This window comes from Euprymna scolopes, chromosome 24 (genome assembly GCF_053919585.1).
Source record: "Euprymna scolopes isolate OS-2025 chromosome 24, ASM5391958v1, whole genome shotgun sequence".
Lineage (NCBI taxonomy): Eukaryota > Metazoa > Mollusca > Cephalopoda > Sepiida > Sepiolidae > Euprymna > Euprymna scolopes.
The window spans coordinates 9798361-9814614 of record NC_136505.1 but is presented as its reverse complement, the minus strand read 5'-3'; the positions used below and the strand labels follow the sequence as shown (position 1 = coordinate 9814614).

At 35.3% G+C, this 16254-nt stretch overlaps 1 protein-coding gene across 2 annotated transcripts in view; it reads right to left on the bottom strand.

Moving 5' to 3' along the window:
- LOC145246583 (protein VAC14 homolog) overlaps window positions 1–16254 on the bottom strand; it is a 470245-nt gene that overhangs the window by 420964 nt on the left and 33027 nt on the right. For both annotated transcript variants that reach the window (XM_080108197.1, XM_080108198.1), the window contains exons 2-4: window positions 9522–9672; window positions 4077–4244; window positions 1385–1447 (exon numbers count right to left, since the gene is read on the bottom strand). In XM_080108197.1, coding sequence (XP_079964323.1) covers window positions 1385–1447; window positions 4077–4244; window positions 9522–9672 — 382 coding nt within the window. The remainder of the gene's footprint in view (window positions 1–1384; window positions 1448–4076; window positions 4245–9521; window positions 9673–16254) is intronic.

Here is a 16254-nt window from a genome sequence, read left to right as displayed (position 1 = left end):
TGGGGACATAAATGGATGGTCACATTCAATGCTGCCAAGACTAAACTCGTTTCCTTTAATAATTGCAAGAAACCTTCTCTACCACCAATAGTAATGGCCAAAGATTCATTAACTGAAAGTACTTCTTTTAAACTCCTCGGCCTAACGTTCACAGGAAACAGGAGTTGGAACAATTACATTGAGAGCATTGCCAGGACCGCTGCGAAGAAGGTAGGCTCTCTCTACCGTACTAGAAAGCTACTAATGCCCGAAAGTATCCTGTACCTCTATAAGGTCACCATTCGCCCATGTATGGAGTATTGTTGTCATATTTGGGCTGGTGCATCTGCTACTAGTCTCTCACTCCTAGACAAAGTCCAAAAGAGAGTCTCCAACCTGATATGTCCTGAGCTGTCATCTAAGCTTCAGCCTCTGTCCCACTGACGAAATATTGCATCCCTCTGCCTGTTCTACAAGTATTTTAACGGTGAATGCTCTGACGAACTGCAAGCACTTGTGCCCCCACAACGTAAATACCCTCGACAAACCCGACAAGCAGCTAAATCCCACTCCTACACAATGGAGATCCCTAGATGTAGCAGAGCTTTCTACTCCAGTAGTTTCTTTCCCAGAACTGCTAGACTTTGGAATTCCATTCCGGCTCCCTACTTCCCTAACTGTACTGACATGCAGAAGTTCAAGTATAACGTGAACCGACATCTTACTTCCCAACTACCTACATAGTATCCCAGTAGTTTATGTCTCTGATAGTAGTCCCCTACACCAAAGTGGCAATGTGCCATGTTTGGGGTGAAAATATAATAAAATAAATTAAGCAAGTGGCAGTTGCAATTGACAAAGTTTGAATGGAAGATTTGATGAGCCAAGACATGTTTTAAAATGATCTGATGAAACGTTACAATAATTAAGCCATGCACTTAAAATAAATGACTCTCTTTTCATCTGCCGCTTCCCTTTAGAATTAGTCATTCTCTAAGAGAGTGACTGCAGTTGAAAAAAATTTTTTCGTTGTAATTATTTTAAAAATTTTTTCTTCATAATTAGAGTTGAACAACAATCCATCTCCAAAAAATTTTGTCTGCAAAACAATTTTTCAAGGAATCCTCGTCTCTCCCAAGCTATGACAACTGGTATAATTTCAGAGTTTCTCTCATCTGTTAGAAAAGATGTTTTACTAAAGCTTGAGAGTTTAGTCTATCATTAGTTGGAGATGAGATAGATTTATACCTTTCCAAAGAATTATTGATGAACGTGATGCAACAACCCCCAACAGGATTTGAACCCTGCACTCAAAATCCAGCCAGTACCAGTAATTATGCAACATCCTCACTATTAGCTAACACTTGTAATAATAAAGAAAATCGAAAAGAATTGAAATGTTTACCTTGATTAGTCGATCTAACAATTCTGTTCCGTTCTTCACATTTTGATCTGGATCTGCCGTAAGCTGAAAAAATAAATAACAAAACGTTATTATTCGTATCTAATGTGGTTGGAACAAACAAAATCAGGAAAGAAAGGAATAAAAATTTGGGTCTGCATTTTTTTTCAACACAAGCATTACCATTACTTTCAGCACCACTTCAGGTCTCTCGCTGCCATCTGTCCATGGCACGCGTTTTCTTTCTTCCGACCGCATGCTGGGCACAGCCGGCCCATTCTCATCTTCGACTTAACATGTCCATCCTCTTCGATACCCACTTTGCTTCTGCCCCGAGTACATGGTGTATTTTCTCTCCTTTTTTCTTTTCTCTTCTTGCGTACATTCCCTAATTTGAATATGTGGTTTTTCAACTACTGCTGCTAATCTCTTCGCAAGCCAGCCATCCTAGCGCTCATCTGCACTATCTTACACATATAACGTGCTGGACCACCTTTGAAAGCGATACAACCCTCCATCTATATATATATCCTACCATGAGTTATAAGGACAACAAAATGGTGCTAAGTGAAAAATTTATTTAAAAAAACAAAAAAGACAGAAAAATGTCTCACAAAGATAATAAAAGCAATTACAGGTGTTTTTAAATATCTCATCAGACACCTTTAAATATTTTGGTCATTGTTTTGGAAAATAAATAATAGCAAGTCTGAAAAGTAGGTGTTTGGATTCAAGATGACTTTCTGGAAGTACGGTTGGAGGAGCAGGGAGAGAATTCCAAAGGCAAGCAGTTTGAAGAATGACTGTTACTAGTTGAAGCTCTTCCATCATCTACAGTGAAAAAGTGTGATTTTGCAACTAGTCAGGTAGGTTGAGAATATTTCAGTTGCGGAGGTACAAGTGAGGTAAGTTCATCAAACCACATTCTGTAAAATGAGCACAAGGATGTCACATTGTGTTGATGCAACAAGAGCTGGAACTTGGCAGACTGTGTAGATGTTCGGTTGAGCTTCAACACCACCCCCACCCCAGTAAAACATTTACAGCAAAAAACTTGTCTATCTGCAACTACTTCCTTTTGTGTGCTTAAAACTAAGTAGAACTGCAATGACTTTCTTTCTAAGAACTGACACCTTGTAGAACAATACCACTGGACTGCTTCCTGATTGTTTACAGCATGATCGTTTTCAAATCTTGACAAAGTTTTGCTGAGCTGCCTCATTAAATAATCAATTTCAGCCCGGATCCAATTATGGCCTGCAATCCCCAAGGTGTCTTTCACCATCCCCTTAACACAAACCATTAACCTCGAGTAGTCTTTGGGTCTTGATAAGCCATGACTCATTAGTAAAACTAAGAAATGGTTGAGTACTTGAAAATCTAATAATTGCGTTTCATTTTATGTGATCATCATGAGCCCCCATCTTCTGCTTGTTGTGGATTGCAAAGCCACGTGACATTTTTTTTCGCTATTCCTTCCAATCCAGGGCAAGTTGGTTGATGGACGCCCAACTGTTGAAAAATGTCCAATCAAAACCATTTTCTCTTCACCTTCTCCTTTTGCTTTCTAACATACCCTCAAGCATAACTTTGACAGCCAGTGGTTGATCGTTCAACATGGCCAAAAGGTTTAAGGGCTTTACTTTTGATTTTATCAAATAGAGGGAGTAGGGAAGTAGTTTGACAGAGGATGGATATTTTTTTTTTTTTTTATCAGGCGATGTCCCGTAATGAAACGGATTACGTGATTTTGAAACACCATAATGCGATTGGCTAGTTGGTTAGTCCATGTGATACAATCAAGGCCATATAAAACTATTGCGAGGACATAAATGAACTTTTATAGTTATCAGCATCCTTTTTGATTTTAGAATTTTGATTTAGAGTGGTGCCCAACCCAGCCCGATTCTGTGTTTCAACGTCATCTCGTGATTATTGTAGAAAGTCAATTGATGCCTTAAATAGATGAATGAATATGAGATTAGAAATTCTTTAGAAAGTACAAATATGGAGTTTTGGCTCCAAGAGAGCAAATTCTCAGTTTAGAAGAATCATGCAGGAACATGTATAGAGAGAACATAGACTGAATATAATTTCTGAACTTAAAGTCCTGCTTTGATAGGGTTCAAAATAGACTTCGTGGCCTGGTGGGAGATGTCCTTTTCTCTTCGCTGCAATCTCTACCTCACAGAAGAGATGTTGCGAGTTTGTCTCTGCTTTATCGTTATTTTCATGGAAAGTGTTCGACTGAGCTTCCATCTATGGTCCCCCCTCGCAAAACTTTCACAAGAAACACTAGACTAACTGAAAACAATATCAATAATTTTCCACACTCTTTATCTGTGCCTAAACCTAAACATAGATTCCATGATCAAAGCTTCTTTCTTAGAACTGCACGCCTGTGGAATTGTCTTCCATTTTCCTGCTTTCCAGCTGTCTATAATATGGTTGTATTCAAGTCCAACGTGAACAAATTTCTGATGAGCCGTTCCACTTAAGTTAACAAATTTACCAAACTTCCATTACTATCGATTACTATATTGTCCTTTTGACTACTCTACACTCTTTAACCCTTATCCTTGAGTGGCCTATCGGCCTTGATAAGTGGTGACGTCTATGTAAAAAAAAGAAAAAAGTCAACTTGGTCGAAATACAACATGGGTTAGGGTTCACATTCATGATGTTGCTTACTTACCTTACTTAATCCATTGAAGATATCATTAAAAAACGGAAGAACAGAACCTCGGGAGACTTTGACAATGTTATACAGGGCTTCGCAAGCATAATACCGCACGCCACTATCTTGGTCATGGAAACAAGACAACACCGGTTTTACTAATTCACTAACATATTTATCAGCTTCCTGTAAGAAAAAAAAGAAGACTTTAGGCATCATCATCATCAGTTTAATATGTGTTTTTAATCTTTGTAAATGAACACAAAAAAGTTACCAAAACTTTGCTATTCAAGAATTAATTTTATCCATCCTGGAATGTGTTTTCTTTCTTCTAGTAATACGTATAATATTATAATCAACAGACATGTTTCGTTGTCTCTAGAACTTGTCAGTGTGGGTAGACATATCAAGATTTTAAACTAGTTCCCTTGTTGTTGGCATCCAGTGTTCTATCAACTGCACAGATGAAATTGCTACCAAGAGTCAAAGAAATTATATCTTATTTAAATGAAGCAATATTTTTTTATACATAACAGGATATTTATTTGCTTTTCCATGTAAGCAAAATGTGACACAAGGTTGGTTTTTATGTAGAGTGAAAGGGGAGGGGGAGAGGAGGGGAAGGGGGGAGGGGATGGTATATAGGGTTGCCTCTACATGGATCAATAACCAATTGCCACAAGGGCAATAGTCTCAAAGTGCAACATCTGCCAGAACAGATACTACACTTTGATCTCAGCCCCTCTCTGAAAGTTGGGAGATTCTATTTATAAATGCTGCCGATAGGAACTGACAAATCAAATTAATTCACGTTCTGTTATCAACCAATCAGAAACCAGAATTGCTCAATAAAAATTGAATCTTCTAGCACATAATTGTTTCGTGTCAACACAAGGATTTTTTGCTCTTTATTTGCAAAATTATAAATTCCAGAACCTGTACAGAACAGCGACCCACTGAAAATTCTTCATCTCCAGGACTTTTATAGAATAGCTACTCATCACAAACTCTTCTGAAATTTAACATGGCGTCCAATTCAAGACATTTATATATATTTTGCTTATCAGGATTGTAAAAGTACTTATATTTATCACAAAAGAGTATTGCTTATGTGGAAACCATCATTTTCTCCAAAGTTTTCCACACATAGGGGGAGCACATACACACACACATATATATATATATATATATATATATATATATATATGAACAAATGATTAATAAATTAATAAGCTCTATTTCCTTTTCGGTTTTATTGAGCTTTTACATCTGGCCGAGTTTATTTTACTTGTAAATATTAACTCTTTAATATTTATAATATATTTTAAGTTTACCATTTTGATTATCTTGGTAAACTTATTGTAATTTTTATTCTAATATATATATATATATATATATATATATATATATATATATATATATATATATATATATATATATATATATTTTTATTTATACAGACAAATATTAAATAATCGCTACTTTGTGCATGCTAATGTTTTAGACAAGTGGTCGGTCAGACTCACAAATCTTCATCAGGTGACATAATAAAGTTTGTGTTCCACTGAAGAAGTCTGGTCTTCAACTGAGGAAATTGAAGAAATATTTTTTTTAAATTAAAACATTAATACCAAAAGGAAGGGAGTGAGGATTAAGAGACATTTTAAACACCATACATTGAAATCGATAGCAGAAAGAGATGGCAAACCTTAAGAGAAAAAAAAGAAACGAAATGAAAAAAAGGAGGGGATCAGTGTGATTATAACATCATAAGATGTGGAAGGGGGATGAACATAGTTGAGTTATCTATGAAAGAGGGGAAGGGAAGGTGTCAAAACAAGAAATCTGTTCTGAACAAAATATATATTGAAAAGCAAAGAAGTTAGTTAAAAGAGAGGAGGTGGACACAGATATATGTATACATAGAACTTACATCTAAACATATACACATATATGCATTTATACACTAGCAAATGCATGTGTGCACATATATGAATATATAAAAAAATTAAAAAGATATGAAAAATCCATACGCATAGATTATCAGTTATATTTTCTTCAATCTTACTAATAATAAGTAACATTTACCACAATGAAATTTAAAATTAAAATTAAAGAATAAAATACCAGTAATGCTAACAAGTGATAGAAAACAATAATAAAAAAAAAAATAAAACAATTACAATAAAATTAAGAAATCGGCCTTAATGATTCGGAAAATATAAAAAGATGAAGTATATAGATAAATAAGGACAGGAAGTAATAAAATAAAAAATTAATAGAAAATAGGATAGTAAATAGCAGGGTCATAGTGACAGTTAATAGAACTGAATAATATTTGGGGAGTAATAAAAGTATTTATTTATTTATTGCGGACTATTATCCTCATCGTTTTTTTAGTTGTTGTTTCCCGACGTTTTGGGCCAACTATTTCTCTGGCCTTCGTCAAGTGATAACTGCAACGGGATAGGAACTCCGAATCTCCTAACTGCATCGTCAGCAATTACTGCCTTCCATAGTTGTCGTCTCACCATGTTTTGGCTAAGTAAGCCTCTGGCCAGCTTTGGGTAGGATTGAAACCACAATGCTCACCTAGAACCATAGAGATTCAACGTCTATCCACTGCATCACGGGCCCCGAAGGGTGATCAAGATTGGATTCTTTTGGTCTTATAAATCCATGTTTATTTATTATCTGATCTTCCATGGTTGGGTCCAAACCGAATGATATATTATTTAATTGGAATTCATTATTGAGATGAGTATTATTTATTAATTTTTTTTATTGCAGACTATTATTCTCATCTGTTTTTTTAGTTGTGGTTTCACAACGTTTCGGCCAACTATTCCTCTGGTCTTCATCAGGTGGTAACCACGATGGGATAGGAACTCCGAATCTAACTGCATCGTCAATTCCAGGTGAGCATTGTCTGAAGATAGCAGTTTCAATCCTACCCAGAGGCTTACTTGACCAAAATGTGATGAGACGACAACAACTATGGAAGGCAGTAATTGCTGATGATGCAGTTAGGAGATTCGGAGTTCTTATCCCGTCGCGGTTAACACCTGATGAAAGCCAGAGGAATAGTTGGCCGAAATGTCATGAAACAACAACTAAAAAGATGAGGATAATAGTCCCTAATAAATAAATCAATAAATAATACTCATCTCAATAATGAATTACAATTAAATAATCTATATATATAAAAGCGAAAATGTATGTATGTTTGTATGTGTGTTCGCTTTTTCTGTATGTCTACAAAAGACTTTTTTTCAGAGAAGTGGTCGGTCGCTTCACAACTTTTAAAAACTTTTTATATCACATATAAATCGTAATATCTCACAGTTAACAACGAAGCTCGCCTGTCTATTAAATTTGCTCGATTTCGGGAAGATAAATATTCAACATTTGTCGCTCGCCGCATGTGGGTTAGTCTTTTTCCTATAACATCTTGGGAAGCGTTCCTGCCCTGCAGTCAAACTTGACCTCATTAACTCATTAAAACGGGCACCTGCCAAATCCAAGTAATTAAATAAATTCAAACATGTTTCCGTTAGCATCTTGCGGTGGGGCAATCATTAACATTGCACGTTTTTTGTTTTTTTTCACACTTTAATTTACAACTTTGCCTCAACGGTTCGGGTTCGATCCTCATACTTACTTTTTTTTTTTTTTTAACCCACCCCCCACCCCCACGCCCGGAGTTTCCACACACACACCTCCAAACACCCAGGCAACGCTGGGTACCCCTCGCTAGTCTATATATATATAAAAGCGAAAATGGATGTATCTATGTATGTATGTGTGTATGTTTGTGTGTCTGCTAAAAACTTTTAACAGACAGAACAAAAATTCACAAATTTGGTCTCATATGAAAGCCTCATCCTTCGCCCGACAAATATCAAAAAATTGGCCAAAAACGTTAATTTTTTCACCCTAAAATCAACACTTTTCTACAGGGGGGAGGGGGGGTCAGCAAAAAACGTCCTCTCATGACGAAATCAGTTCTATGCATCCGTCAGACGACATCACGACCTGATTTAGTTTAAATATTTGAAGAACTGACACAATTTCATGTATGTCGTGTTAGGTCAGTTGGTAAGAGCGTTGGGTCATTATCTAAACGTTTTGGGTTCGAATCATGGTATGAGATTTTTTTTTTTTTTAATTTTGATATTGAAGCAGGGTCATTCACGCCATTTTTCACGTAACGTTCGTTTTTCTGTTTACTTCGCTTATTCTTAGGTTTTCATTAACACCCCCACCCCCGACCGACCACACACACCCAAAAACACCCGGGTACTCACCGATTTTTTAAATTTTAATATCGAAACAGGCTTTATTTAAGCCATTTTTCACATGTTTTTTTTTCAGAAGTTTTAACATTCGTTTTTCTGTTTTCTTTTTTGTTTTTGTTTTTTCGATTTTTACATTTAACATCGTTCGTTTGCCTTACGTTAGTTTTTTTTTTTATGTTTTGATTACCCCCCCCCCCACACACACACACACCGCCCGGGTACCCCCCGCTTTATTTTTCAGATAAGTTTTAACATTCGTTTTTCTGTTTTCTTTTTTTACTTCGCTTATTCTTAGGTTTTCATTAACACCCCCCCATTCATGCCCAACCACACACACCTCCAAACACTCGGGCAACGCCGGGTACCCCCTCCCCTGCTAGTATATAATAAAACTATGTTAAATATTAAATAGAAAATCAGCTAGAATATAACAAAAATAAAAATGATCAATAACTAAAGGAAAAAATGTAAAATATAGAGTAATAATTATAGAAGCAAAATGGAAGCAGCTATCAAATAAGTAAGAGTAAAAACATTTTAGATTTTTTTAATGAAAATTCAACACATTTTGTTTTTGTTTTTTAATAATTTTTTATATAAATTTTAAATGAACAGATGCCAATTCAATTTTTCTTAAATTCTAAAAAGAAACTATAATAAAAAAAAAAAATCACAGTCTCCTCTCAACATAACTTTCTTTTAAATTTATAAAATAAAACAAAATATCCAATTTGAAACTAAAAAGATAGCCATGTTTTGGGGTTTTTTTTTTTTTTAGTATTTTTGGAGAGTAAATGGTTTTAATGATTTTTAACTGATAAAGAGCGACTATAAAGGGAGGTAATTCGTTTCTCATAAATTAATGTTTGCAATGATGATGTTTTTTTTTGTGTGTGACACTGGACATATGGACAAGTAAATTACTATTTATATTCTGACCGAAATGACAAAGAATTTAAATTATTAAAATATTGTTAATCAAATTCAAAGTGTCTTTCCAGATTTGTACATAAATATTTGGATGGAAAACTTTATCGAAATTGGTAATGTATTTCTGTTTGGAATCTTGATAACAAATTGAAATTAACACACATTGCATGCTGAAGTAGAAACGCATGGAACCTTCGAGAGAAAGTTCTATACAAAATGGTAAAACTTCTGTTACCTTTCCAAGACCAATGGCTGTGGCAGCTAAACCCATCAGTCCACCTTTTCTTGTATTTAAATTATGGGAAACTGCAAAGTCTTCTCCAAGTACTCGGAGCAACTTTCGGATTTGAGAATGATTGTTTTGATGGACAAAATCCTTCACCATTCTGAAACAAAAAGAATAATAAAAATTAAAAAAATAAAGAAATCTAACTGAATAAATCCAAAGGGCCGGATCATTTCTTGCACTAACGACAAAGTAAAAAATACAATTTCAAGTTAATTCAACTTACGTTTCTAAAATTTTAATTTTGGATTCTTTGGACTACTATTCTCATCTTGAGTGTCATTTTCACGTTTCAGTTGATGTAACCCCCGAAGTTGGGAGTGTTTCTGTCAAACTCGGAAATTTGGATGGAATTTCAAACAGAACCCTTTATTTACTTCACGGGGGTAGCATGCTCTCGTTCCATCAGCCATGACTGGATAGAGCTCCTGAATAATTAGCAATTGTATTTTTCAGTTGGCCAACCTTTAGAAGAATATTACTTTTACAATTAGTACTCTAACACCGTGTCACGAATCCTTGAGGACAGTTCTAGTATGTATTTTGGGAAATTTAAACCATGCAGTCATGGCTGACAGAATGAGAGCATGCTACCTTCATGAAGTAAATAATGGGTTCTATTCCAAACTCCACCCATATTTCCAGAGTTCAACAGAAATATTCCTGAGTTACAAGATACGTCTAAAGAAGGTCGGAGGTTACATCGACCAAAACATTGTGAAAATGACACTTAAAATAAGAACAGTAGTCTAAAGAATCCAAATAATTCGATTAATTTAACTTATTCAATAGGCACACAATCTTTATATATATATATATATATATATATATATATATATATATATATGCTACCAAAAAAGAAAGTGTGCACTTATCATTTTTACAAAAACTACAAATTTAAGCTAAATTGATTGTAACTGTTTAAACAACTTATACCTCATTTGATTCGCCTTTTATTCCTCTATAATTTTATCTGTTCATATTTAATGTTTGATTGAAGTATCCTAGTGTTAACGTCAATTTAAAAAATCAACTTCAAATCGAGAAGGCAAAAAGAAACTCCACATAATGGAAAATTGTTATTTAAATATAACTTTAGAACATTAATGCAACACAAGTACAACAGGAACACAATGAACTAGTTATTATTTAGTAGCATAGCCCTTCTGCAATTTGACAGTCTGTAATCTTTTGTGAATTCCTCGAATCAGACTGCAGCAATACTTCAGGGAAAGGGCATCAAACTTTTCTTTAATTTTTGTCCAAAGTTCTTCCAGATTTGAAATTTTATCATTACGAATCTGTTGCTTGATGTAATGCCATACGTTTTCGATAGGATTTATGCAGACCAATCCAAATATGGAATATCATGCTCTTCAAGGAACCTCTTGATGTTGCCAGCTGTGTGAATGGGAGCATTATCCTGCATGAAGATGGGATTATCATCCAAATTCTGGCCAAAGTAGATTAGAAAATGCTCAGTCAACATATTGTAGTTGGTCAAATTAATTCGACCTTGCAAGCAACCTATAGGCTCTGGATCATTGGCACTCATTATGCTCTACACCAAAACTGAACCTCCACCACTTTGCAGGGTTGAAACTATGCACCTAGGATTAAATTCTTTGTCCTTCCTTCAAGGGATGTACTGCCTACCATCACTGCCTAGCCTATTGAACTTGCTTTCGTCGCAAGAAATCACTTTCGACCAATATTGAGAGTCATAATCTCCAATGCATCTGACGAAGTCCAGACGACGCTTTTTGTTCTTTACAGAAATCATTGGCTTGCCTCTTGGAACACAGCCTCGCAAATTAGATTCCATCAATCTGTTCTTAACTGTAGAAAGAAAGCACTTTTTAACAAGATTACACTGTTGTTGGATTTGGGGAACCGTTTCAAATCTGTTTCTGAGGCTGTGGATAAACATTGTCTTCCCTGTAAAAAGTAAATCTAGGATGACCAGATTTAGGGACATCAGAAATACTGCCGGTGTTTTGGTGCATTTGCACAGTTATTCGTACCGTTTTCTCATCACGTTTCAATCTGCGGCCGATTTCTCGATTGGATAAACCAGAAAGATGGAGATTAATGACCTCCTGACGATCACTAAGAGAGACTCAAGGTATATGGACTAAATGTTATGTTGTATAACCTAGGAACAACAACAATTATGATTATATGCTAAAAGGTGGATATTTTAAACTGGTTTTAAGCTCATTTGTTGCTGTGGAGTTTTTTTTTGCCTTCTCTATTTGCACCTAGTTTTTTAAATTGACATAAACATTAAGGATACTTCAATTAAATATCAAATATGAACAGGTAAAATTATAGCGTCACTGCTTAGTGACCATTCGGCATAGGAATATGTATCCTGTTGAGATGCTCTCCAGTTACATACGAACTACATACATATATAAGGCTATCAACACTACCTACAAGCAGGGTTTTTATTCAAGTCTGCTAACTATTTTGCGCTTTATCTCTGACGGGATCATTTACTCACATGGATTATTGTTGTCAGAAAAGACATTATTGTTTTCCCAGAAAAGGCACTTTAAAACCACACACGTAGAGGAATAAAAAGGCGAATCAAATAAGGTACAGGTTGTTTAAACAGTTACTTTCACTTTAGCTTAAATATGTGGTTTTTGTAAAAATAACAAGTGCAGACTTTTTTTTTGGCGGCACTGTATATATATATATATATATATATATATATATATATATATATATATATATGTGTGTGTGTGTGTGTGTGTGTATGTGGAAATAGCTAGTAGCTTTCTACTCTAATAGTTTCTTTCCTCAGACTTCTAGACTTTAAAATTCCCTTCCTGTGCCCTGCTTGCCTGACTGAATTAACCTGCAGAAATTTAAATGTAAACAGACATCTTGCTGCTCAACTTCCTACAGTCCCCTCTGTAATTGAAATCATCATTCTCACAAATGACCTCATGTTTGCTTAACCTGTAAAATGACAGCAGAAAATGTAGAAAAGACAAGTATAACTTTGTAGGTCACTCATTGGTGAACATCGTATGCCATTAATTTGCATATGTACACAATTGGTAACTGTTAAAAGGGACGAATTCTAAAGCATGAGGGTTGAGTTGAGTTTTTTGTTTAACAGCTTAGAACAAGAACGAACAATGGAAGATAATATTGAATACATGAGGATTTATTGCAAGTTGAGGAAAGAAAGGAAAAAAGGACTTTCATGTGTTGTATCGACATGAAGACAATTTGACACAGCCATTTAGAGGGGGGATTGTTTCCTTTCCATTTTATAAGCTATTTTTTTTTTTACACAGTGGTCACCACTTATCAAGGCCCGGAAGCCACTCAGGGATAAGGGTTATTGCAAGTACATTATGTTAGTGTGGAGATTTGATGAAGTGTTTACTTAAGGGGGCAGTTCATTAGGAATTTGTTAACGTTGGACTTGAACACATCCAAGTTGTAGTCAGGTGGGAAGCAGGAAGATGGAACAGACTTCCACAGGCATGCACTTCTAAGAAAGAAGCTTTGTTCATGGAATCCACGTTTTGATTTAGGCACAGATAAAGAGTGGGGGAAATTTTTCACAGTGGATTCAGCTAGACGGGTGTTTTTCGTGAAAGATTGGCGAGGGGGGACCAGAGATTGGAGTTCAGATGAGCACCTGCCATGGAAATAACGATAAAACAAGGATAGGCTCGCAACGTCTCTTCTGTGGGAGAGAGGTTGCAGGGTAGAGAAAAGGGCATCCCCCACTAAGCCATGAAGTCTATTTTGTACTCTGTCAAGGCAGGATAGGCTGTTTTTAGCAACTTCTGCCCAGATATGGCAGCAGTATTCCATCCTTGGATGTACTTGGCTTTTATATAGATAGAGAATTGCATCAGTAGTGAGATATCTTCTGGAGCGGTAGAAGGATCCCACCATCTTTCCAGCGACCTTGGCAACAGATTTGATGTACGTGTTCCATTTCAGATCAGGAGTAAAGGTCAAACCCAGAAGCTTGTCAAAACATGGGGCCTCTCCCAGACGAGAGCCATCCATCCCAATTGATGCCAGATGGGGATCAGAGCGTTGATGATGTAAGGATAGGAGTTTGATTTTATTTTGGTGACTTGATGTAAGGATAGGAGTATTGTTTTATTTTGGCCAACTTTACCTTTGAAAACTTGAATCCATTAGAATATGCAATGGCTAGGGATGAGCAAGAGAGTCTCGCACATTTAGAGACGTTACCATCAACTATACATTGTAAGCCACGCAGCTTTTTATTTTCTGCGTTATCTTTTATACCTTGGAGTCCACAGAGAAAATAGGTATACCAAGTACCTGATGACCTGTCAATCGTTATGTTGTTGATGCTACATTCATAATCTTCAAAGATAATGTTGGCCGAAATAGCTCATAGAATGGAAAGGAAACAAAAAACAAAAATGAAAGTGTCGAACTGTCCTCTTCTTGATACAATGGACGATTCCATTGAATGATAATATGGTACAGAAGATGGCAGAATGGACCAATCCATCGCTTTTATGGTAGAACCTGAAGGGTGGCAGTTGCGCATTCATCTGCAAAAAAATTAAAGAACAGTAGTTCTTCACCCTGCTTGCCTTTTCTCTTGCAGAGAATATTTGTTTCCTTGTTATGCAGTGGTGTATTCTATCCGAAGATCAACAAGTGTATTAAATTTTTTTAAAGATTTGTTATAGGCTTGGATGATTAAAACAAATTATGATATTAATAATCTAATATAGGTTGTATAAAATTGTTGAAATTCAAATATTTAATAAAGTCAAATTATATTTTTAGACAGTCTCTCAGTCCTTTGAGAATCGTCACGGATTAACTTTTTAAAACCTTATTGCATAATTTCTACGATTGATAAAAATAATTTTTTTTGATAAAAATAATTATTTGATAAAAATAATTATAGCATAATTTCTACGATTGATAAAAAAAAAAGTGTACTTTTGCTGGTCCAAAAACTTTACTTAAGGTTGTAGATATTTATGAATATAAAAATAAGTTTGGTTAAAGTAATTCAAGATGTTTTCAAATGAATAGTCTTAAGTACAAAAGTTTGTTTTAAGTTTAATTTAGTCAAGTATTTCGAAAAGATAACTCCTAGTATTTCGAAAAGTTGCTATACTTATGATTTACTCAATTCCAAAAGTAGTGTACTGCTTTAATGTGACACTAAAGGACGATGCAACCCCATCAATGCACCAGCCAATAGGATTTACAGCTACAAACAGCGTATAAAAGGGATAGATGTCACACCATAGTGGGAGATCATGTTTAGATAAAATCACCAAATGCTCGGTGCACTACAAGGTTTAGCTGTGGACAAACAGAAAAAATAATAAGTCCTCAGACTATTTTGGTTGATAGTGTCCCATGCCATATGAAAGATGTCCACCCCTGTTGTGCCTCTTCTAACCCGGAGGATGATGAGGAAGAAAACATCCAATTCGAGGACAATCCTGATCCTCTACTGCCTCTTCGGATGAACTCAAAAGCACTGCCTATGGAATCAGAAGAGGAAATTGTGGAACATGCTAGTGGCAATGATGGTAGTGATGAGGAAGAGAAGAACGAGGAAGTGACACCTCCAATTCTACGTAGAAGTACACGTCGGTGGCAATCACCATCTGCCTGCTATTTATATGATAATGATATTAGGAGGGGTTGTAACAGAAATCATCATTCTCACAAATGACCTCATGTTTACTTGGCATGTAAAATGACAGCAGAAAATGTAGAAAAGAAAAGACAAACATAATTTTGTAGGTCGTTCATTGGTGAACGTATGCCATTAATTTGCATATGTGCACAATTGGTAACTGTTAAAAAGGACGAATTCTAAAGTATGAGGGTCGAGTTGAGGTTTTTGTTTAACAGCTTAGAACAAGAACGAATGGTGGAAGATAATACTGATTACACACAGATTTATTGCAAGTTGAGGAAAGAAAGGAAAAAAGACTTTCATGTGTTGAATCGACAAGAGGATGGTTTGACGCTCCCAGTTTTGTTTTTTTTTTTGTTTCCTTTTCATTTTCTACTCTAAGAGTTTCTTTCCTCAGACTTCTAAACTTTAAAATTCCCTTCGTGCGCCCTGCTTGCCTGACTGTATTAACCAATGTAATGTGAACAGACGTCTTGCACTTGTGCACCCTGAACTTAAAAAAAAAAAAAACAACCAATCTAGCAATCAGCTGAAACTCACATATATAGGCAAATATTAATTTGATAAACCTTGTTTTTATCTTAGGATTATTTTGATGAAATTTGAATGTAAAAAATATCAAACCTTTTCTCTTTCAAAATGTACAATTCTTTTCACATGTCATTGATAATTTGTTTTGGGTTACTTCCAGTTAGATTACGATTTTCAGTGTTATGTATTTTATTTTTTATATGATATAAACACAAAAATTCTGTTTACATTGGGGAGGGGGGGAATGGTAAATGTCAACGTGTTACTTACGGAAAAACGGTTAATTAAACTGCAGAAGCACCTGTTAAACTACACAAGTCCTATAATTGAATACCCCCACCCCCAAAAAAGAACGAAAAACATAAAAATATGTGGTTATGTCTTTGTAAACCGCTAGTGAAAACTTTTTTTTAGATAAATTAAAAAGCATTAAAACTACGTAAGAAAAAAAATAAATAAACCACA